General features: G+C 35.8%; 1 protein-coding gene across 2 annotated transcripts in view; it reads left to right on the top strand.

Moving 5' to 3' along the window:
- Nucleotides 1-385: 385 nt before the first annotated feature.
- The window catches only part of csnk1g2b (casein kinase 1, gamma 2b), a 41,196-nt gene continuing 15,722 nt past the window's right edge, over nt 386-25,859 (top strand). The window contains exons 1-4 of one of the 2 annotated variants that reach the window (XM_051117668.1): nt 386-536; nt 4,864-5,275; nt 5,381-5,645; nt 19,673-19,742. In XM_051117668.1, coding sequence (XP_050973625.1) covers nt 5,418-5,645; nt 19,673-19,742 — 298 coding nt within the window. In that variant the 5' untranslated portion in view covers nt 386-536; nt 4,864-5,275; nt 5,381-5,417. Of the gene's footprint in view, nt 537-4,863; nt 5,646-19,672; nt 19,743-25,859 lie in introns of both variants that reach the window. The other variant, XM_051117669.1, reaches the window with a different exon arrangement.

The raw sequence follows: 25,859 nt of genomic DNA, 5'->3' as shown, positions 1-25,859 counted from the left end.
TCAGTTTATATCCGGTTCAGAACAGAATGAGAAATAAAATGTCTTAAAATAATGTCTCATGTCTCAGTAATTTAGATTTTTGACAACGGAATGTTTTATTTCACAGTCTTGTCATCTTCAGCTTTCTCATAAAATGTTCAAGGAAACACCCTAGACACATTTACACATCCTCGTTCAAATCAAACGAGTCGTGTTAAATTCTTTTACCTAAATATGACTCCAGTATTTCCAGTAAAGAGCCCCTCAACTGTTGATCCAAGCACAACATTTGAGTTTTTTCTCCAGGTGGGGACGGTAGGGAGCTTCTGTTGCGCCCGATAGCACAGCCGCATATTCACCAATCTATCTACGCGATTTTGAGAACGTATCCACAGCAATGGGAGTGTCGGGTGACGCCGGAGCTTCGCTCACCGAAACGGTAGGCTTAAAGAGACAACAGCGAAGCCGGGCTAGTCTTTAGAGGGAAATTAAATCACTTTTCAGGGCATAAATAAAGGACCATGTCGCGGCGTACTACATAGGGAACTCGCACGCAGGTAAACCATCTTTATGTTTCCTAACGAAAAACATTCTCTTTCTAATTTCAGTCGAAAGACTGAAAGGTTCGCTGCTAAACGGCTAATGTGATGTTAGCCTAGCCGGTGGGTTGCTAAGCTAGTTAATTTGTGGAGGATTATTGTCATGTTTGTCTAACAAGGCTCGGAGTTGTTTAGCTGGTTTGTCGGTATTTCCTTCCCTTTTCGGAAATGAGACGGAATATATTTAGCTTTAGATGTAAAACAACAATACGTTTCGACGTGTATTTACTTCATATTTGACGGCTCAGCTAGACAGCCACTCATTTTAAAGACGTTTTTAAGCGACTAACCAAGAAGACGTCTCAAAGAAAATAGTCTAAATGCCTTTAAAGACGTGTTTAATCTTCAAGACGTGTTTAAGTATGTAGTTCTTTTTTGCTAGGCCAACATAGGAAGCTTTCTAGGATTGACACTTCATTATGAAATAAAACATTTATGGACGGATGAGATGCAGTTTCACTGCCAGAACTGGTATGAATATATTTGGACATTTTAGACGTTTATTTAGAAATCTCTTATGTCAAGGGCGTCATCTGCAATTAAACCATCTATGTGATTGAAAAACATTAAGGTGTTACGAGTAAGTGAAGTTTAATGTGGATTAATTTTTGACAGATGTTATAAACTATGATTTGCATTTCAAAATAGAGTTGTGTTCAATTCTAGGCAGGTGTCAGACAGCAAACATGACTGTTAAACTGTATCTCATAGTTTTACATAGAGGCTAAACAAATTAGTATGGAAAATCACACTGTGCTTAAGGAAATAAATGACTGGGCAGCTCTCTTTCTCGCACTTTGTCTCCAGTGCCCAAATCAACACCACACAAGGCTTTGTAGATCAACGCAGAAGCAGTTTTATGGCACCAGCTTCTCTCTTTTGCCCGTCTGAGAAGTAGAAGTATGTCTTGGTTTTTACACGGCCTCTAGCACTTGCATATTTCCTGTTTGAAAACACTAAGTTGAACTGTGCTGAACAGTTTCTTTTTGCTTTGAAATAAGTCCTAAATGGGTTGTTAGCTGGCTTATCTGCTCTTCTTTTAGGCAGAGTGACTCAAAACAGCTGTGAGCACTAACTTGGCATCTACTATTAGTCAGGCAGTTTTAATTCCAGATTATATGGTATTATGGTCATCGTTTTGGCTTTATCTGATGCACTTTTGCATCAGGTGTTTTTTTGACGATGTTCTTGTGTTATCTGTTCGATTCATCTCTTAATCTGTTATATGTCTTTCTCTAAATATGTAGCTGAAGCAAGAGTCATCAGTCAGTATCAGCAATGTGTAAACGTCATTCAAGCATTCAAACGTCACTCATCGATAAAATGTTTTTAATCTAAGTAGTAGATGGAAACATGCCCCATAATCAGTACTTGTACAGTAGTTCTTGTCCACAGATGTTGTAATTACATCTGATCTCTTTTTGACTATTGCTTTGTGGCATGGTTTTCCATTTCATCCTTGTAATCAGCATTTTTATGGTACGGGTTGCGACCGATAGACTATCGGAAGACTCGACAGACTGCCAATCCTGATGAAACTGTCGCTTGAGGTTATTCACATATTCAGGCTGTAGATTAAGATCATTATGGTGCTTGTTAACTTCCTTATGTAATCGTATGTTTATTATTCACCTTTGTGTAGCTCTAGAGAGTGCGATTAAGATTAAGTGTTTGCTTTAATGATTGATTTTTATGTTGAGGTATTGTATTAATTGATGTATGCAAATGTCCAGCACCCCCTGCAACTGTTTGGGGATGCTTTTATTTTGCTGAATGACAGGGCATAATTTTTCATAATTCTTTCTGCACAGGCATTATAATTTCCTCGGACTAGAAAAATGAGCCATGCGTTAATAATCTAATGCATTGGAGCTCTGACGCATTTGTCACTTGCTGAACAAACAGAGCCTTGGATGTTGAAATTAAGTAGTGAAAATCCCCCCCAATAAAGTGTCAAAGATGTTTTTCTGCCGAGCTGATTGTATATTGCTCATCAGCTCTGGTCCGGTATCCTTTTACAGCCAGTCAGGCTGCCATTGATCGTTTTAAGTGCATTTTCTGAAGGAAAGCGTGGCCGTCTTTCCAATAGTTCTTGCATTACCTGCTCTGACTTTCTTTCCATTTACATTAACAACAGTGCTGACCCTGGATGGGAGAGGGGGGTGGTGTGCAACAGAGATCTCTGACCTTCTACGCCGCTTCCCCTCTCCATTATCAACCGCACAGGTGTCGTCAAAGTTCCTGTTGGAATTGGAAACTGATACGGGCACTGTTAGGCTTGTAATTCTCAACCGGTCTGTTCTCCACACTTTGAAAAAATCTCATGACTTGGAGGCAGACCAGCGAAATCTGTTGGTGTAGTGTCATAAATGAGCTCCTTTTGCTTAGATTGCCAAAACTGTGACTGTATGATTGTTTTTTCTTTTGTTTTTTTCTAAAGTAACATCCATTTGTGTTTCTTCATCTATTGAGGATGCATTCCCATCATGTCTAGCATGCAGTGCTTTGTCTCTTGCTATTATTGATTAGGTTTATTAGACCTTGAGGTAATCTGAAAATGGATTCAATGAGCATTGAGGGCCAGGATTAGTGTCTGTACTTTAGAATATCCCATTATGCCTCTGTCTAACATGTATATTTGCTGCATATGCTGCATGTATATTTATTTTTTTGTAGTGGAGGACTCAAAGCCTCTAAATCCATCTCACATTTTTCTTTAAAATTAGCATTTTGTTCTGGTTACTTTGTATAGGTTTCTATGTAAGTACTGATACTTCTGATTGGGCTAAGGCTGGAATTTAGCGAGTTTGAAGTGAAAGTATTTGATGGATGTATACTATGTGTCTGGAGCATTCACTCAGTATCATTATCGCATTTTTGATCAAGATGGCATTTAGCTGGTTTTGCATCTGAACTCTTCATATATAATTTTTGCTATGAATATGGCCTTTGATGCTGACATAGCAATAGAAATAACTAAAAATAATGACTGGACTAAAAAATGCCAATGTTGTGTGTTTATTCATTGGCAGTAGAGGACTCCCTTTAAAAATGTATGGAAAATTAGTTGAATTTCTAACAGATATTAAACTGTACAATCTTGAAATGTACACTTTATTAACAGTTTAGCTAAAAATACTTTTAAGGCCCTATGAAATGTTTTATTTTTTTTTTTAATTCAGTTTTATTTTTTACTAAATTCTGTGTTTATTCATTTTAAAATTATGTTTTAAAAATAATTAAATGACTATCATTAGGCCTACACAAAGTAATAGGCTGTATTTCTGTCACAGTTTCTTTAAGTTAAAACAAACTTTTATTTTGATGGGTTGCTGTGAAGTCCTTTAAGTTTCTGTTTGTATATGATATGATGATAGTTTTTCTCAAAAGAAACAGTAAAATGCTCATGAGGTGATTCTCAGAGCAGTTCTAGAGATTGTTTATGTGTTCATGTACTCATATTGAGGTGGCAGAGTCTGAAAACACAGTGTGTCATGCATAGTAAACAAAACCATGTCTGTGCCTTTCATTCACACTACAGCTGCAAAACGATTAGTCGCGATTAATTGATTCAAAATAAGTTTGTTTACATACTGCTTGTGTACTGTGTATATTTATTATGTATAAATACACACATGTATATGTATTAAAAAATATTTGTGTTGTATGTTTTTATGTAAACACTAAATATAAATATTTTACATTAATATTTAACATTTTTTTTAATATATACATGTATTTGTGTGTTTTTATATAAAACACACAGTACAAACACATAGTACGTAAACAAGCCTTTTGAATCGATTAATTGCAACTAATCATTTTGCATCTCTAATTCACACAGACACTCAGAACATGTAGGATTCATATTTTTTCAGAGTTTTTGCAGCTTAATATTCACAAACACTAGTCCATATCGCATTTTGATTTAACTGTACTTATCTACTTTTGATTTACTCATCCGAAATTTTGGCAAATTCAGTCACATTCTGCGTTATACAGTAAATTACATTTTTATGACTTGATTCCGTCCACGTTTTCCGCATTGTGGAATCATAGGGCACTATAAATAAAGCTTTTAATGCTGATATGGTGTATAGAAAAAAAAATAAAATTTCTATCTTTTTTTTTGTCATTCAAATGTTTTAGTAAGAGATGTACATGAATGTGAAATCTTTCACTGTTCTGGCTCTATTTAAAGTTTAATCACTGAAATATAAAGAAGGTGCATGGTCAGTTTATTGATACTAACTAGTGTTCTACCTCTCTTTTCATTGTCTTTCAGGTATCCAGAGAAAGACGGACTATATTTCTCATACCTGTTAATGCTGGTTCTGTCTGAGTCTGCTTACAGCAGTGTTAGAACATAAAGAATGTTCACAGTAATACCCAAGACTGACTTCAACAAAACCATGAGGAGCACAAGGGGACGTTCACTTGTTTGGTTCCACTAGCAGGAATTGTGTATGTCAGTGTCGAGGAACGTTTGTGGGTGGATGTGTGAGTGCGTGCGTGTGCGTCTGTATGTGTGCGTATGCTAGCATAACCTGCCTGCTTCAGGCAGTGACATGCTACTCTGAGGGCAACCGTACAGTACAGGAGTCCCGTCCACCGAAGGATTAATGCAAGGACGACGCTTTCGGTGATACCCACCACGTCTGCGGAAGACAACGGTTTCTGCTCTTCAAAAATCGCCAGTATATAGATACTTTTAAAAACCCCTTCACCCGTTTTGTCTTTTCGCCACCATCCCCACACGTTTCCTGGGGGTTGTTTTGAAACTTCTCTGTTTTGCATGGCAGGGGAGTAACCGTGGAGAGGCCAGGGTATCACAAGCTTATGGATTTTGAGAAGAGAGGTGGGAAGGGAGAGACAGAGGAAGGAAAAAGGATGTCGAAAACAGCAAGTAATAGGACTGGACATGGGGGACGGGGAACGGGGAGCAACACTGGGGTCCTTATGGTTGGTCCCAACTTCAGGGTTGGGAAGAAGATCGGCTGTGGAAACTTCGGTGAGCTGCGGCTAGGCAAGAACCTCTACACAAATGAATATGTGGCCATCAAACTGGTGAGTGCTCTTGTGCAAAAACACGTACTGAAAATGTCACATCTTCCCTTGTTTATGGGAATGTTGTCATTTTTATTCAATTTATAGATTTCATGTAAAGCAAGACTTAATTTTAAAAATGCTTTTTTGGCTTTCGATGCAGTATTTTAATAATAGCTGTTTTAATATTATTCTAGGCAGGAATATTTTACTAGGCTTTCTTTATGACTTCTGCCTCTAGATATTCATTTTTACAGGTCATATAACTCCGTTATTACAACGGGTAGACTCTGTATTAAAATTGTGTGCAATATTGCTGTCCACAGCAACAAGTTAGTTCAGTGTAGCTAGCATAACTTCAGAAACAGATCTGGGTGATTGCTAATGAGGAAAGTACACAGACGGTCCCTTTTTAGAAAACGCTGTAAATCATTATGACTGTTTGTTGACGTTTACTACATTTTTATTTTCTCTTAATGAGCAAATAAGACGTTTATTGATGGGTGACATTATGGAGTTTTCATTTGCAAGAAAGATGATACCAATTATTTTTTACGTTTTGTGAACTTTGGCTGGCTGTCAGTGTAGGGTAGAAAATCTTTTCTCTGTGAAGAAATGAAATGTAAGTTAATCTGAACTACATTTTTCACTATTTCTGGGTCACTATAATAAATACAAGTGAGTTTAAAGGGATAGTTCACCCAAAAATAAAAATTCAGACATTAATTACGTACCCTCATGTCATTCCAAACCTGTAAGACCTTCATTCATCAAGATATTTTTTGTTGAAATCTGTTAGTTTTGAATTCTTTGTGGACAAAAAGTATTCTCGTAGCTTCTTAACACTGAGGTTAAACCACTGATGTCACATGGACTATTTTAACAATGTCCTTACTACCTTTCTGGGCCTTGAATGTGGTAGTAGTATTGCTGTTTATTGCAGGGTCAAAAAGCTCTCGGATTTCATCCAAAATATTTTAATTTGTGTTGCAAAGATGAACAAATGTTTTCTGGGTTTGGAATGACATGAGAGTAAGTAATTAATGACAGAATTTTATTTTTGGGTGAAACAGGCAAACCATTTATCCATACAGCATAGTGAAGTATTGACTGACCTTGCGGTGAGTGGTCATTATGACGTAACTCCTCACACTCTCTATGGGCTTAATTTGGCCTCTAAAACATGAGTAAACATGATAAGAGCCTTTGAGGAAATAGGCACCCAAAATCCATTTTTATTCCAGGACACTTCTGTCAGATGTGTGAAGAGATTTTGCTGCCTCGGGGACTGTCATAAAGAACTGGATTTCTTCCAATTTTCATTCACATATCTGTGCTTGGCTCATAAACCGCACAGGGGACGTCTGAAACATGTTTAATTTGTGCTACACCCGAACAGAAGCTCAAAGTCCAGGGCTATTTAAAGTCCATGTTGTGTTTTATTATTTGATGAGAGTTTTATAGGGATCATTTTAAGCTATTGATGGGAGGTCCTGTGTTCTGGGAAATGACCGTCGAGTAACTTGGCACCATGAGAAAGGGATTGTCATAGATAGCGTGTGCACACTTAGTCGCCCTCCTCCCCGGATCCTCCGGTGAAGGATATGATTATCTTTGCATTAGTAACGTCAAAGGCTTCCTTATCTTTGCATTGTTGCCTATCAAAGCGCTTTTTAACCACTCAATATGAAGTCAAGCACTGTAATTTTAGTGCTAAAATTATTTAGTATGATGATGCACCAAATGCCACTGTATTTCTGCCCACTTTTTCCATCTCTAACGTGACTGGAATAAAGCTGTGCAATGTAGCTAATAAGAAAAGCGTAATATTTGTTAGTCTTTCAACAATGCTCAGTTTATGCTGTTAACACTTTACAGTAAGGTTCATTAGTTAACATTAGTTAACTGCATTACTTCTACAGCATTTAATAATCTTAATGTTAATTTCAGCATTTACTAATGCATTATTAAATTCACAAGTTGTATTTGTTAACATTAGTTAATGCATTGTGAATTAACATGAACAATGAACAACTGTATTTTTATTACCTTAAAGTGCTTCTATTATGCCTTTTCAAATATGACCTTTCATGCAGTGTGTCATGTAGCTGTATGTGAACATAAACTATCTGCAAAGTTGTGAAGCTGACAGAGCACAATAAAGTTATTGTCCATCAGAAAAAAAGAGTCAACTCACAATCGCCTGAATGAGTCGTCAGGAATTTGAATCTTATTCTGTTACGGTTGTACGTCACAAAGTAACACATTTGCATAGTGTCCGCCCACATTCTATGTCGCAAACAATTTGCCCGCCCACAAACACAGTAAAATTTCCATGTGGTTTACCTCATGTCGAGAAGACGCTGTATCCTATGCTGCGAGAGTAAATTCATTTTATATTCACTTCCAAAAGATGAATCTACAAAGATTGTATTTTCTAGCGATTGTTCAAAATACATAGTTATGTTGTGTAACAACCCTGCACATGTCTTGCTAACCGGATAACTCACGCTTCTGTATTTCGGTTGTTAGGCTGTGGGCCCACTGTAGTCTAAAAATTTGTAATTGATGCAGCTTGACTGTCTGTCTCAGTAGTTGGGGTAATGATAAAGAATGGCGCACGAAGCAGCTTTCACACCGAATGCGGAAAGCCACGTGTGGACGGCTTGTTCCTGCATCGAATAAAGCGCACGCGCAGCGGAGCACACCACTGGCGCACAAGGTGCGCACGCCTCTTTCAGCGTTCGTTGTGAAAGCCGCTTAATGAATTATACAATGTTGAAGTTTACAACATAAAGGTGCGCCCGGTTCGCTTACATAAGCAAATTGTGAGCATTTTCCACGGTAGCCTGTGCTAACTTGTCGATCAGCCACTTCAACCGTTTCATCGTCAAACTCCGGCTCGAATTGGTAAGGTAAAATCGATGCCATCTTTTCTATGTATTGACAAGTCTCCACGGCTGTCATTCGGTTATGGCAGTGGGCGTTTTGTTTTCCGACACGCACTGTACGCGGTAGACCAATCATAAAGGACTGCGCCATCTGACCAATCACAGCAGTGAGGGCTCACGGAAAGAAGGGGTTTAGAGAGACTGATTCTTCAAGCTTACGAATAATTTAGAAATTAGGTAAAATTAAATCTATTTTTGGAGAACACTAAAGTGTTTTTTGACCTTGCATACATGTAAACATGTTTTAGGAGACTCATAAAACAATATTAGCAACCTTTAAAATGGCATAATAGGAGCACTTTAACAAAGATTAGTAGTGTAATAAATGTATTGCTCATTGTTGGTTCATGTTAGTTAATACGTTAACTAATGTTAATAATTGATTAAAGTGTTACCTTTATGTCGTTACTCCAAAATGCATGCATGTTTGTGTAAATTGTTGAAATGAATTAAATAAATTAAAACAGTAAAATTCTAGTTAACTAAATGAACACAATAAACTAAATGGAAATATTTAAATGCTCTTTCAAAAGAGTCAGTACATTTTAGTTTAATAAAATAATGACTATATTACATTATTTTTAACTAGATTTTTACTGATTTAAATGTATCAGTATACTAATAGATGGCAATAAAAACAGGAATATTTACTTGGTGTATGTTTTTACAAAAAATTTACCACAGATCAAAATATTGCATTTTTTAATGCTTTGAAAAGTGTCTTATGCTCATCAACTCTGTATCAAATCTACAGTAAAAGCAGTAAAAATATGAAATATTATAATCATGTATAATAACTATTTTCTGTTGTAATATACTTCAAAATGTAATTTAATCCTGTGATGACAAAGTCTTCAGTTTCATATTATACTTCAGAAATCGTTCTAATATGCTACATCTTATTATTATTATTAACATTATAAACAGTTGTGCTGCTTAATATTTTTTTGGAAACTGTGATACATTTTTTCAGGATTTCTTTGGTAAAAAAAAAGTTTTTTATATAAAATAGATTTTATGTAGCCATGTAAAAGTAGTTATTTGTGTGATGCAAAGACTAATGAATGTTATGTATTTATGAATTTATTTATGCAAAAACAAAAAATAAGCCCTAGTTTTGATGTTCAGGGATTGTGTGTACAAAAGCAAACTCAGGCAGAGTGTTGCATGTCTGTTTTCACAGAACGCTAAAACCTCAAGACACCCACAGTCCTCACCAGCTGCATTCTGCTTTTTTAATGAGTCTACCGCAAGTTTGTACCATCAGTTAAACATTCGCTGTGTTTGATCGTGGCACACATTTCATATTAGTTGAAAATTAACGTCTTAATGTTGATTTTTGCAGCTGCAGGTTCAGGATTAGCTTAAAGCCCTATTGCTGAGCTTCTAGTCTTGGACATGTTCATGTTTGTATCAATTTGCACTCGCATGTACCTCACCAAACAAGAGGCCTGGTGACCCAACCCACCGCCTGTTTACCATAACCAACACTGATCATGTGATTTGAAAATCGATAAGCGCTGAGAAGTTCCTTGTCTCTTTTTAATTTGTACATTTTTTGTGACAGCTGCACCTAGAGCAAAGGTGAAATACTCTGTCACGGTTTTCTAACATATGAAAAAGAAAAGAGCCACAGTCAGGCTCTGCCCTCTGACGAAATCACTAGAACAGCAATAGTGGGAGAAAGGAAAAAAAAGAAAGGAGGAGAGTTGGAGAAACAACAGTAGTTGGAGAGAGAATAAAGCTGATGAAAGGTTCTCTTTGTTTGCCTGGTTCTTGTCGACACAGTGCTCCAGTCAGTCCATACTGAGAGGCTCACCAGGGACCCAGAACAGAGTGGAGGAGTGGAAACACGACGTAGTTTCTCTCTCTCTTTCTCACACACTTGTGCTGGGGATCCCAGTTGTGTAATACATGTATGACAGCTTCCAAACAGCTACTTTGTAGTAATACAAGAGCTCTGGCTTGTTTGATCGTACATGTGTCCACAGATCTCGCTGTGTGAGAGATTCTGTGATGCTTGGCCTCGGCCTTGTGAATTTGATTTCTCTTATTCTTCTGCAATTGGAGCCCCACCCATTTACAGTCTCTTTCATTCTGCCCTCTCATTCATCCATTTATCGTTCGAGACTGAAAGCTTGGGAATGTGAGAAACGGACATGTTAGCTGGGGGGACTGATAAATTGGCACAATCTCTAGGCAAGAAGATTGGATTGTCATGGTGTCCATTAGCACTTGCTTAATAATAAGCACTGGATCTCTCCTGCAGTGATTGACATCTTCCGTCACATGATTGACAGCAGCTAGGCTGCTCCGAGAGAGTGAAATTCACAGCTGAATGAGATATTCATCCCTCTGGGGATATAACCAAAGTGTAATATCACAGTGTGAGTAATTTTATATCATGACAGGGCTGCTGCTTAAGTTCACAGGGCCCAGGACAAAATTTTAATGGGTTGGCACCCATTCTACCTCTGAGTCTGTTACCTCTCTGGATCCCTTTTGTTGCTTATGATGAATATGGGAACAAATGCGTTTAAAGTATATGTGTCTTTGGAGAACAGAATAAGATGTATGCAATGAGTTGTGTATACTGTCCTGTCAGTAAGCAGAAGATTAATTTAATCAGAGTAGATTAGGCCTGTCACATCTGGTCCTAAACTGCAGAATGACGGCCTGCTCTGGAATCCTCTCTCATCTCCCTCGGGCTGCTCACGCTAGTGACAGTGGTACCAGTCTGTGTATGAAGCTCTGCTGTTAGACCTCTGCAGCTGTTCTCCCTCCATCTGGGACTCTGAAATCTGATCTGAAATCGAGGGGTTGAAGGAGCGGGACACAGACCAGCTGTTTCTGTCTTATCCGGACTCCTCGACACCTTTAGCCATAATTACTTCAGACTGAAGGCTGTGGTTGTGTCTGTGGTATCATGCACTTATTTTAGCTTCATGTATTGGTGATAGAAACATTTTAATTAGGTATTAATTTGGTAATTAGGTACCAAATTGTCTTTAAGTTTGACAGGAGTTTTACCCATTTAATTGCTTAATTATTGTGTGAGGGTGATCGGTGCATGTTAGTCTAGAAGAAAAATGTTAATATCTTTTAAAATGTTTTTTTTCTGCTGATGTAACTGAGGTTACTGTTAACAAAAAAGTATCATCATGATACATGATCCATCATGATGTTTTTAACTGTTTTGCTAAAAAAAATTAATTGTGGAATTAAAATATTTAATGTTGTCTTTAATTGCCAGTTGCTTTAATTTCTTTAAAAACATTAAAATAAAAAAAAGTAAGGTCACAGTAATTGAAAATAAAAACTATATATACATTGCTGTTTGACTTTTAATGTTTTTAAAGGAGTTTCTTGTGCTTATCAAGGCTGCATTTATTTATTTATTTATTTATTTTTAATCAAAAATCCAGAAAAAACAGGAATATTTTGAAATATTATTTTTCTGTGTAAAATAACTGTTTTCTATGTAAATATGTCATTTATTCCTGTGATGCAAAGCTGAATTTTCAGCATCATTATGCTGCTTTATTATTAATATTTAAAACAGTTGTGCTGCTTAATAGTTTTTGGAACATGTGATACTTTTTCTGGTTTGTTTAATAAATAAAAAGTTAAAAAGAACAGCATTTATTTGAAATAGAGATCTTTTGTAACAATATAAACTACCATTTGAAAGTTTGTGGTCAGTCAATTTTTTTGAAAAAAATTAATACTTTTATTTAGCAAGGATGTGTTAAATTGATAAAAAGTGATAGCAAAGACTTATATTGTTAGAAAATATTTCTATTTTGAATAAATGCTGTTCTTTTGAACTTTTTATTCATCAAAGAATCCTGAAAAAAGAATCACAGGTGCTTAAAAATATTAAGCAGCACAACAAGTTTTGAAAGTCAGTCAATATTTTATTATAGTTTGCATGGTACAACCTACACTATGTCTTTAAATGTATACACTTTAAAATGAACTTGCATCCCTTCTGGGTCAGGCAAACCTAAAGTTAGCCTAATTTGCACTGGATTTAGGGGGGGTTAGTCAACTAGTTATTTAGACTCAGTAACTCACTGAGAACAAGTCATTTTGCACATCTCTAATAAGAATGGGTATTAGGGTCACGCAGTATTCCTGGAAATAAAGTGCAGACGAAAATAGATTTTTTTTTTTATATATATCCATAGCATTCTCATTTTTTGGGCTGCTGGCTGTGCAACCTGCCCTCTTCAGCCCATGTCAGCAATAATGACAGATCCCCACCTGTTTTTTTTAACACCTCATCAAAACATACATACACAATTGGCATTGCAGATGGTCCTTGGGGCTCAAACGTGCTGGTTAATTTAGTTCGCTGGCACATTTTAGTGAATGTTGTTTATGCACCAAGATTTTTTTTTTTCATTTTGAGTCCACTTATGTATCTAGTTAGTTCTATGTCATTTCAGACTTACCAGTTTATTCCAGATGATTAGCTCCCAAAGAATGTCAACACATGTAAACACTGAGGCTGGTTTCCAGAGCACAGATTACATGTAATTTCGGTCTTGGAGGTCATTATGTGGACAATCTCACAAATTGTAGGGCTTTTCAGAGCAATAGATAACTAACTGCTGTGAAATCAATCCTCTGTCCGATGTTAACCTCTTTAATCTTTAAAATTTGAAAATATTTTGACATCCTGTAAATATGCTTTCAATAAGCAACTTTCAGAAGTTTTGTTATCCATTGTTATTGTCTATAGGTGAAAAAATAATGTGCGTTTCTTAGCTCAAATGTGTGTTTGTAATAAGGTAAAGCCTGCAGCCAGTGATACTTTATCCTTCATGTTAAGATGTACTAAAGTCCTCTAATGCAGTAGATGATATCATCGATTACAACTGACTGACAAGGATTAACTCTATTCAGCCTCTCTCAGTCGTTTTTTTGGATTATATGTTTCATAATGGCATGGGTGTAAAGGCACAGAGCCTCACATTAAAATGAGATCATAGACTCTTGAATTATTTCTGCGGAGTGGATTTGCTCAGTATCATCTCTCAAGCTTTTTAATGACATTAAAGCTTCAGTTTGTGGAAATGCTTTTCGTGGTTGTTCCCTCTCGCCTGCCTACCGTTGTGTCATTTGGGGAGAATGTACATTTATACTCAAAGCTCAGTCAGTTGGAAAGTCAAAGAGGAACTGATTTTGGACTAATTGACGTCCTCGGTTGCAGTACAAAGATAGGCAGTATAGTATATAATAATATACATGAGGGCTGTCACAAATGATTATTTTGCTAATCGAGTAATCGGTTGATTATTCTGACAAATAATCGAGTAATCAGTCGACTATTATGGCGATTAATTGAGTAATAAGTAAATTATCCTGATGATTAATCAAGTAATCAGCTGATTATTGTGGTGTAGGGCTGTCAAACGATTAATCGCAATTAATCGCATACAAAATAAAAGTTTGAGTTTGCCTAGTGTATGTGTGTATTGTGTGTAATTATTATTTATTAATGATTACACAGTACACACACATACATTAGGCAAACTCAAACTTTTATTTTGTATGCGATTAATCATGATTAATTGTTTGTTAGCCCTATTCTGGTGATTATTTGAGTAATCGGATAATTAGTTATTAAATTAAAAAAAAATTGTAGTAATAAAAATAGACCTAAGTTAACAATAGCCTGTAAAATGACTTTTTACGTGATGCGATGCAAACGTGATGCGATCTAGGAAAACCCAAACAAAAATGTGACCTTTTTTTAGGTTTTGATACCATATGAAAGCTGGGTTCAAGCCCTTTCCAAAACGGTTTTTATTTTGTCCAAAGCTTAATCTTAATTTGGCTGATAGCTATGATTTACAGGAATAAAATTTTGAGATAAACGAGTTAAAAATGAGACTGGTTTTACTTTCACTTAACAGGTGTCTGTCAGCAGTGGTATACTGCATTATTACACAAACAGACTAACGTTACCCTGAAGAGGACATGGGCATAGTCTCTGAACTTTTGATCACCCCTTGTATGTTTAGATAGCACGAATAGTGTACCTTGTAGTTTACATTTAGAAAAGCGAGTGCAGCGCAACTGTTCGCCCACCATGCGTAAAACAGACTGTCATCGGACTCCTTCTCTTTAGTAACTTCATCATCTGGTCCTTCATCTCTGGATGTGAAATAGTCCATTATATCATCGTTTAGGGCACTGACATCACCAAGATTGAGCAGTTTGAGACGAGTACGATTGTTTGAGTGAGCAGCTACAGTACTTCAGACTGCGCTGATCTCTTGCGCTCCGCCATCTCATGGAATAAAAAAAAAAAAGAAAAAATCTCTACACAGAGATTACACAGGACTGGTTGGGAATGTGCATTGATACACCTTTATTAAATATGTTACGTAGTTTATTTTGATAGGTTAACTGTTTTTGTGGTGTTCTCTGCACTAAACAAGTACATTTTGCCAAGATATTTTCAGAGATGACAGACAAGATGTTATAGAATAATAATGAAAAAAAAAAAAAATACATTCAACCTATTTTTCAAATTTCCTGAAAACATCCCAGTGTGACATCCAACACAATGCGGCAATAATAATTAGTTCAAATAAAGTATCAAAAGCAAGTAACAGTTTTATGAACAAAACTGTTAAAATACACAATATTTTAAAAACAGTAGAGTTAATGTACATTACACATTATAACAAATGCCTGCAGAGGTCGCCAACAGCCTGACAATTGTTTTTACACGTTACTGTGTGATCTAATCCTTATTTAATATTGACTAAAAATATTTAATTCAAATATCCACTTAGTCTTTAATAGTTGGCCATTTCTTTACGATAGAAATGCTGCAGCCACTTTAATTTCTTGAATATGTGGACACAGAATGTGTAAACTCAGCAAGGGTTTAAACTTTTAGTTTGAAATCACAATGAACAGTTAGCATATTGAGAAAGATACTGATGTATTCTTCTGTTTGCTTAGGTTTATAAATGATTTACCTTACAAATCTGAAGATATGGTGCATGTGGCATTTCCAGATAAACATTATAATAAACCCAAACTCAAAATACAGAGAGTTAGAGATGCTCCACAATAATAAAAGTTAACTGTTTGTGTGGAGCAGCGTTTACTGTGAACGGAGCTGCTCTGACATGCACATACATTACCTTCACGCATGTAAATAATCAAAGCGCATATATTTATTTAATTGAATCATAGCGTTTTTGAATTCACAATGGTATTATGCTTTATTTTTCTTTTTAAATAGGTTCAATACATCAAGCCAGCCTTGGAAAATGGTCTAATAATGCATGTCTTTGGGCATATCCGTGGTTTTGGGTGGAGCTGTCTTTGGGTGTTAAGACAGGGCACTGATTTCTCATATTTGCACAGTGCACAGTGCTGTGCCAGTGCCTTGGGGATCCTGTTTATAACAGTGATTCATGATGATGCTTATTTGCATGAAAAGAAACTGTGTTTCAAAAGTTTGCATGAAATCCACTAACTGTATCAGATAATTTCCATCTCATTAAATGGAAAACTGAAATAAATGCAAAGTTACTGAAACTGTGAGGTGACTCCCAGAGATTTGAATGCGTGATGCACTGTTGATTTTTAAAAGAGGGTAACCGTATCTCTCAATGCTGTTTATTTATTTAAGATGCTTAATGTTTCATTTCAAACTTGTTTAGGTGTTTACCACAGGCTTACATCTTACATCAAAACATTTTCTCCTCACTTCCCCTTAAAACTGAGAGATTGGATGGACATTCTGGTGTGCTTAATCTGTCCGATCCCTTCACTGTTCTTCCTGGAAAGAGCCGTATGTGTGCCTGACCGCTGTTACATCACAGCTCAACAGATGCAGCTCTGCACCGCTGTGTTTGCTCGTTTTCTGAGCAAGTAACATGAGCTGGATTGAACCATTAGAGTCCAGAACATAGAGCCCTCTTAGTCTGTAGTGTTTTACCTAACCCAGCCATTATTATCTGCTGAGTTTACCTTTCAATGCCAAAGCTTTAAACCTTTTTAAAATGAAATCTTTTATTAAGCAAGATGCATTGAATTGATCAAAGTGACAATGAAGACATTTAAAATGCTACAAAAATTGTAGTTTCTTATAAATGCTTTCTATTCATAAAAAAATCCTAAAAAAAACACTCTTCAAAATCTTTTCAAAACTAATGATTAAGAAATTATTCTTGAGCACAAAATCAGTATATTAAAACGATTTCTGAAGGACCATTAGTATTTTCAGTGAGAAACTAATATAGCTTTTGTTAATATTTTAAATTTTTTTAAATTAAATTTTGTTTTAAATATGTCTATGAATTTTATTTTTGTAGTATGTCTATATTTTATTAATTTTGTTTCAGTTTTAGTTATTATAGTACGTCAAGTTAACAAAATGAAAATGATAAATGTTGCCTGAAATCTTTTACTGGCCAATAAAGAATATTTTTGTTCCGGTTATTTTAGAAATAGTTAAGTTTTTATATAATTTAATGTTATTAATGATATGTAAATTTATAAAACATTCTATATATAATATCAAACATCAAGGTCTTTCGTCCAGTTTAACTTGCAGTATACTCATTGCATGGGAAGTCACCTAGAGCTTCCTGTGCTTAAGTGATTTAATCAATGATATTTGTGTTATTGGATTCATGGGTCGCACAATAACATAGGTAAGATTGAGCTTATGATTTTTTTTCTTTACCAGCCCAAAGGCTTTAATCACAGGGCCACGGTTACACCATCAAGGTCATGTTTGTGCACGTCTGTGGTTAGGTGGATGGATGCTGCTAAACCTTGAGCGCTGGCTGTTTAGCAGGCTCTGGGAGATCGAGAGGTCTGGCTGCTGAACTCTGACGGCTCTGTAACGTGACACCTGATTGAGGACTCGCTCAGTGTGTTCTCTGTTACAGGCCATTAACCACTGGAAAGTTTTTTCCAGGCAATCTCTCTTGACTTACATAAAGGGTGCAGGGATGGATTCTTTATAACAAAGAAAATGTGGGAGGGTGTCAGAACACGCTTCTAGTCTGGCCATGAGAACTGATACAGTCGTGTTGTTGGCATTTACTTCTCTTTTGCCATCCCACTTCAGTTTTTAAAAGAGCACTTGGGCCATCTGTATTCTTACAGATTTTGATGATATATGTTTAATGATGTAAATGGCTAACTCTAACTTTGTTGCTTAGGTTTACTTTTATATATTGTCTCATTTTAAATATGTGTATTTATTAGTGCTGGGCAACGATTAATTGCAATTAATCGCATCCAAAATGAACGTTTTTGTTTGTATAATGTATGAGTGTGTACATTTATAGTTATTATGTGTATATAAAAACACACACATACAGTATATATTTAGAACATACATAATATATAATAGTGGTGTTAAAATTAGCGCGTTAGCACTACTTAAGTTAACATATACAGTGCAACTGCACTCACGGCGACCCAAGTTCGATTCCCGTCTCAAGGTTCTTTGCCGATCCCATTCCCCTCTGTACCTAATACTTTCCTGTCATCTCTCCATTGTCCTATCTGAATAATAAAGTAGCAAAAAGCCCAAAAATATAAAATCTGCCTGTGCGTGTAAGTATTTATTTATGAGTCACATTAAAGCAGTTCAGCAGCGGCAGCTTTTGAAAAGTAACAGCAGACAAAATATCCTAATAACCAGCTGCTGTGATGTCTGTTATCAAAGAATACAATTAAAAAGAGGGAAAACTTCTGTAGTTTTAACCTTTCTCTGTTTAATTTTGAATTTAGTGTTTGATAACTTTTTTAAATTAGGCTATATTTTCTTGCTGAAGGGCACAGCTATGTGACATTTATTATAATGGGTTTATGTGAAGATATTTTTAAGTTCACTTAAGTTATTTTTTTTTAAGTCTAATAAATGTTAAAGTGATAGTTCTCAATTATACTGTAATGTAGAATGGCTATAGTCAATGGTTAAATATTAGGAAAAAAAATCGTAGAGACATCAGTTGGAATCAGTGATACTTGCCTTCAGTCATAAAAAAGATGGCATTGAACAAATATTAAAAATACACTTTCTTTATGTTGTTTCTACATTTATTTAAAGATTGAATGTTGAATTATTGCAATATAAAAGTATAATTAAAAACTGATGTCAGGTGGGATTAATCACGATTAATTTCAGAAAAAAATAGTTCATTTTTAATCGATTGACACCACTAATATATAAACATTTTTCTTAAATATGTACATGCATGTGTGTGCATTTATACATAATAATTATACACAGTACACACACATATGTACACAAAAACTTTTATTTTGGATGTGATTAATTGTTACCCAGCACTAGTATTTATTTACCTATTTGTTCTTAAAAATAAAACTTATGGCCACATACAAAGTGCAACTAAATATTAGTTGCTACAGTCAATCTTTACAGACCGAAATGTTATTTATTGATAATCTCTCCATCTAGTAAGCTGTTAACAGCTGCATCTGATTCAGTGTTTGAAATCAAGAACCAGATCAGACCATAAATTTAACATTTGATTTTAAAGATTTTTTTAAAAAAAAAGCTTTGTTCATCTGAAAATTGTTAAAAAAATAAATAAAATAAATCCTAAAACAACCTGAAAAAGAAACGTTTCATGAGCACCAAATTAGAATATGAGAATGACTTCTGAAAGATCATCTGACTGAATACTGGAGTAATGGCTGCTGAAAATGTACCTTTTTTTCATCATTGGAATAAATACACCTATATTAAAATAGAAAACAGTTATTTTAAATTGTGAAAAATCCACAATGTTTCTGTTTTATATTGCTGATCCAAAACATGCAGCCTTGGTGGGTGTAAATGACTTCTTATCAGCCCTAAGTCGTGTACATAAGGTAAAAGTGTGTCTTGTTGGAAAATGTGCAAAATAAGGGTGGCTAAGTATAGTTATTAGAAATATATAAGACTGAAATTACCTTCAGTTTGTGCTAGCCTAAAGCTGGAGATTATTGTCACATTTATGTTTGTGTTATATTTGAGAGATTCTGATTATTTCCTGTAATCTTTTAACGCCTAGCTTTTTTGTGTTTCTTCTCTTTCAGGAGCCAATCAAATCCAGAGCGCCTCAACTCCATTTGGAGTATAGATTTTATAAACAGCTGGGTAATTCAGGTAAGCCTCACGGCCGTTCTAGAATCGTATGTTATATGGTTTATGAAAAGCCGCCACCTACTCATCCTGTGTGAGACTGATCATCCTTCAGTTGTGTGCTGAGAATTGTGTGGGTGGTGATTTCCAACCTTTTGATGTGGCTGCTTCACTCATCAGCAGCAAGTGACAGTAAAAAGGAGGAGGGTCTAAGATGGGATTCAGATTAAGGGAATATAAGGTGATAGGTTGCTCAGGGGAAGTCCGCTGTCGTGTTCAAGTTCTTATTTATTACGTAATGCCTTAGTGTGTCTTCCGCCCAGATTCGAACGACCACTTGCTTTATGAATGAGGTTATTAAATCTCAGAGCTGCGTCGTTGGAGAGCAACACTCGGCCATTTTGATTGTAATTACCATATATGTTGCGGAGCCAGAAGGCTGAACTTTGATCCTTTTAAGCCCTACAATGAAAAGGACGAACAGCTTGTACAAATCCTTGGTGCTTCCATCCATTTGATCACTGAACCGGAAGGTTGACTGGCATGAAGCGCGGCTCTTATTCACATCGACTCGTAGCCACCCTGCAATGCAATGATCTCATTCACTGAACGGCTGTCTCCAGAGCCAGGATCTGATCCTCTGCCAGCTCACCGGAGCCACTGCTGCCGCCCCTGCAACATTAATAGCCAGTGAAAGTGCAGGCGTGCAGGGCAGGCCCGCTATATTTATAACTACACGACTCCTCGCGGCTGGGTTGCCATTATCGAATGTCCAGCACGTGACTGATTCCTCTTTAGAAGAAAGCCATATGTCCAGTAGTGCACGGAGAGAAAATAAACATGGATTGCTATTGCGTTTAGGTTGCTGCTGCTGCTGTTTTGAGCCTGTTCTTTCACAAAGCTAAAGTATGGTCATTTATCTTTTTTAATTGTTTGACTATGTGCAGGGTTTCTGCAGGCTGCTCCCGAGACACTTTTAAAGGTATAGTTCAACCAAAAATGAAAATTCTGTCATTATTTACTCACCCTCATGTCGTTCCAAACCTGTAAGACCTTCGTTCATCTTCGAAACACAAATTAAGATATTTTTGATGAAATCCAAGAATTTTCTGACCCTGCATAGACAGCAACTCAACTGACGCATTCAAGCTAGGTATGTAGTAAGGACATTGTTAAAATAGTCCATGTGGTTCAACCATAATTTTATAAAGCTACTAAAATGCTTGTTGTATGCAACAAAAACATGAAAGAGAAGAAATTAAATAAAGTCGTTATTTTTGTTTTCTTTGCACAAAAAAAAGTATTCTCGTAACTTCATAACATTATGGTTGAACCACTGATGTCACATGGACTATTTTTAACAATGTCTTTACTACTTTTCTGGGCCTTGAATGTGTCAGTTGCGTTGCTGTCTATGCAGGGTCAGAAAGCTCTCGGGTTTCATCAAAAATATCTTAATTTGTGTTCCGAAGATGAAGGTCTTATGGGTTTGGAACAACATGAGGGTGAGTCACTAATGAGAGAATTTTCATTTTTGGGTGAACTGTTTAAATCGGAGCAGAAAATCTTAAATTCTTAGGGTAAGAGTAATACTTTTTGTCAGTATTTTTTCCAATACGAATGTTCTAAACATCCTTAAATCAAGACACATGGGTTGGAAAATGAAGATGAGTTGACTGTGAACACTTGTTTTCCTTTTGAATTAAGTTACCACATTGACAGATGTTTGTTCTTGTTTTAATCATAAACTCGTTTCACAAAACAAGACTTATCGTACAGTTGAGGTCAAAAGTTTGCATGCCCCTTTCAGAATCTTTAAAAATGTTAATTATTTTACCAAAATAAGAGGGATCATACAAAATGCATGTTATTGTGTTGTCACCTGAATGATCCACAGCTGTGCTTTTTTTGTTTAGTGATGGTTGTTAATGAGTCCCTTGTTTGTCCTGAACAGTTAAACTGCCTGCTGTTCTTCAGAAAAATCCTAAAGGCCCCACAAATTCTTTGGTTTTTCAGCATTTTTGTGTATTTAAACCCTTTCTAACAATGACTGTATAATTCTGAGATTCATCTTTTCACACTGAGGACAACTGAGAGACTCATATGCAACTATTACAGAAGGTTCAAACACTCACTGATGCTCCAGAAGGAAAAACGATGTATAAAGAGCCAGGGGTGTAAACTTTTGAACAGAATGGAGATGTGTACATTTGTCTTATTTTGCCTAAATATCATATTTTTTTTATTTAGTACTGTCCTTCACAGGCTATAGAAGATATCTATTCAGGTCAGTGCTAAAAAAAAAAACAATAACATGCGTTTTGTATGAACCCTTTTATTTTGGTAAAATAATTAACATTTTTAATGATTCTGAAAGGGGGTGCAAACTTTTGACCTGAGTTATATAATCTAGTTTTGTGTAATTTTGTTTCCCAAGTCTCCCAAATCTTTCAGCTTTTTTTTTTTTTTGTAAAATGGATTTTTGTAATGGATGTTTGTTGAAAATTGTATTTTCAAACAGTTGCTAATACAACTCATTGTGTTCTCCTTAGATATATTTTAGAGAACATATTGTTGTACTATGTTCCCTTCAATTTATTTCTTAAGCTTTCTTTAATTGGTCTTAAAATGGTTTTAAAAAACGCCTTACCTTCATAAAACCTGCAGTAACCCTGTATTTATTTGTTTGTTTCTTTTATCCTTTCACAAAAGTTACATAAAATAGATTTAGAAGTATATTAAAAGGAATAATAATTCACAAAATTATTTTCAGTTTTGGGTTAATTGGCCCTTGTAGAGTTTTGGTGTATTTTACATTTACAAGAATGTCAAACCTTGACCCTTAAATTTTGCTCTTTTTTTTTAATTAATTAATTTATTTATTTTTTGCTTGTTTGCTACGGACTTGCATGTCTTGCGGTTCAGGAAGTATTTGATTTTTCTCTCTCTGATGCCTTTTTGCTGGTGCATGTTGTTTATCCTGACCCTGAATCCAAGGCCTAAATCTCAGGATATAGACATGGGACATATATGGGAACAGTATACTGGGATGGACAGAAGACCACCTGGCTCAGGATGTGAAGAGATGTTTAGCCCTAATAGGTAAATAGGTAAATGCACATTCATGGACTTTAGGTTTCTCGACCTATGATTTTCAACGTGATAGACATCTTACACAACCTGACCCTCTGGTAATGCATAATCATCACTTCAAAGTGATTATCGCTTTCCAAAGCGATGCCAGCGGGATCCAGTGACTCACAGTTGTAAAATCTAGATCTAAAGGTTTTATGAAGCCTGAGAGGAGACAACCAAACCAGACCCTCCAGCTTTCCCAGCCGAGAATCCTTTGAGAGGATCTGCCATTGTGAGACTCGTCTTAAGCCACCAGAGAACCTCTGCTCACTTAAACCTGAAGCTAGAGCTCAGAAAAAGAGTCCAGGTCATGTTGGGATACCTCTTGGGGCGTATTGCCTCACCTTTTTTCTAACTGCGCTTCCTATTTTTGATGTCACCGTGCTGCATTTATCATAAATAGGATCTTTGCCATTGGCAGTTTTGTACCTTAAATGTCATATGGTTTTATGCCTCTGTCAATTATTTAAAGTGTGATGAAGGGGAATTTGCTGCTGCTGTGTGGCTTGCGTGTGTGGCTTGTTTTAAATAGCTTGTGTTTAAATGTTTAATTGCTGTTGTGCTGCTGATTAAAGCTCTTGGGTTATTTTTAGCTGAGTTGCATGGTGTGACTGTGACTTGGTTAGTGGCTTTCAATCGTTGCGTTCAATCTTTGACATTTGGGGAAAAAAGGGTCATGGAACTCTCTGCAGTGGAGGCTGTGGATGTTTTATGCAGCAGGGCGGATAACGCAAGCCCTCTCATCTCCTGAGTCACACTGGGACCTGTGCTGGCCAGAGCGATCACGTTTCAGCCCCTGATTCTTCTCCACTGTCCCGCTAATGGAATCAGGGCCTTGTTGTTCTCCGGCTGCATGCTGAATCTTTAATATGCAAGCCTTCTCTCGGGCATGTGTGCTAAACTTTGACATTCCAGTGCGTCTGCTCTGAGAGGACATGTGTTTGATGAACAATGAGTTGTGTTGTTTTCTCTCAAGCTCTGTTAGTGATGTGAGTGAGTGGGGTTTTGATATGGCAGAAAATCTCCCTCTTGAACTTTAGTGTCGCTGCACAGAGGCTGGTAAAATTGCAACGGTGTGATGCAGAAAAAATCCATAAAGCCAGAGACTGCCTAAATGGGTGATTGGACACTTAAGCCACTTTTAAAAATGTATGAGCTGAACTGATTTCATAAAAATGATATGCTGATATGCTGATGATAACGTCATTAGTGTATTGATTTATTTATTAGTTTGTATTTTTTGTTGTTATTTATGCATTTTTTTTTATATTTTATTTTTATTTATCAGTATCAGGTGACATTGATATTTATCGGTTAATAATGGATATTTAATCGTGGTTGGATGTGTCTGCCTTTTTTTTTAGATTACTTATTGTAAAAATTATTGATTTGAGTTTTTTGTGTTTTTAATGTATTTCAATTAATTAATTAATTTTTATATTATTATTATCTTTAACACTTTATCAGATATGGAGAGCAATTTCTGCCACTAAATAAAAAAAATTGAAAAAGGTAATTGCGACTTTTTATCTTACGATCTCTTTTTTTTCCCCAGAATTGCATAATACAAACTCACAATTTGGACTTTTTTTCTCAGAATTGTGAGATAAACAATTGTGAATTATAGTCAGAGTTGGTAGATATAAACTTGCAATTCTGAGAAATAAAGTCAAAAATGCGAGATATGAACGCGTAATTCTGACTTTTTTTTCCTTAGAATTATATGATATAAACTGAGTTGCAAGTTACAAAGTCAAAATAGTAGGATATAAACTCAATTGCGAGAAATAAAGTCAAAATTGTGAGTTATCTTTTTTCTTACAATGGCAACTTTATATCTCGCAATTCTGACTTTTTTCTCAGAATTCTGAGATATAAACTTGCAGCTGTGAGTTATAAAATCCAGTTCTGAGAAGAAAAAAAGACACTGATATGTTTGAGTTTATATCTCACAATTCTGACCAAATAACTTGCTATATAAATTCGCAAGTCAGAGACAGAAAGTCAGAATTGTGAGTTTATATTTCGCAGTTGTTACTTTATTTCTCAGAATTTCTACGTTTTCTCAGAATTGCGAGTTTATATCTCATAATTGAGGAAAAAAAGACAGAATTGAGTTTATATCTCGCAATTGAGTTTTTTCATGCAGTTGCGAGTTTATATCTCTCAATTCTGAGAAAAAGTTAGAATTGTGAGTTTATATTTCGCAAGTGTGACTATTTCTCCTAATTACGACTTTATTTCCCAGAATTGTTTATATCTCGCAATTGTGACTTTTTTTCTCCGAATTCTGAGTTTAAATTTCGCAATTCTGAGCGAGTTAATATCTCACAATTACGAGAAAAAGTCAGAATTGTGAGTTTATATTTCACAACTGTGACTTTGTTTCTTCTAATTGCGACATTATTTCTCAGAATTGTGTGCTTATATCTTGCAAATTTGACCTTTTTTTTAAATCTCGAAATTCTTACTTCACAACTATAAAAAAAAAGCTTATATTTAACAATTCTGAGAACAAAAGTCAGAATTGTGAGATGTAAACTCACAATTACCTTTATTTATTTTTTATTCAGTGGTAGAAAAGGGCTTCCATTGATATCTGCCAGAACATAAAATAAAAAATATAAAATGTTCTGTATCAGTCAAAATGTTATTATTGGTTCAAGCTGTCGTACTTTTTGTGGTCTCTGCAATTACTGCTCATCACATGCCTCTCTGTTGTCCAGGTTTTTTTGCATACTGCATGAATAAGTTGGACTGTGCTTCCTCTCATAGTCCTCTTTTCTGTCTATGTAATAATTAAAATATTTTGGTATGATTTGAAACGCTTTAAAACCTGCGATGGCCTTGTTTACAATTCACCGGAGTGATCCAGCTGCGCATGGTTGTAATTTTCCTACTTCTGATTGCCGAGTTGGCGTTGGGTTTAAACCTCGGATCTGGTGCTTTGATGAGTCAGCTTCCTGGCTGCACTCTTGCCGTGGGCACATCCATCATCGTTGAGGT

The sequence above is a fragment of the Labeo rohita genome, chromosome 8 (assembly GCF_022985175.1).
Source record: "Labeo rohita strain BAU-BD-2019 chromosome 8, IGBB_LRoh.1.0, whole genome shotgun sequence".
Lineage (NCBI taxonomy): Eukaryota > Metazoa > Chordata > Actinopteri > Cypriniformes > Cyprinidae > Labeo > Labeo rohita.
The sequence above is the reverse complement of the archived record's forward strand: the minus strand, read 5'-3'. Positions and strand labels throughout refer to the sequence as shown.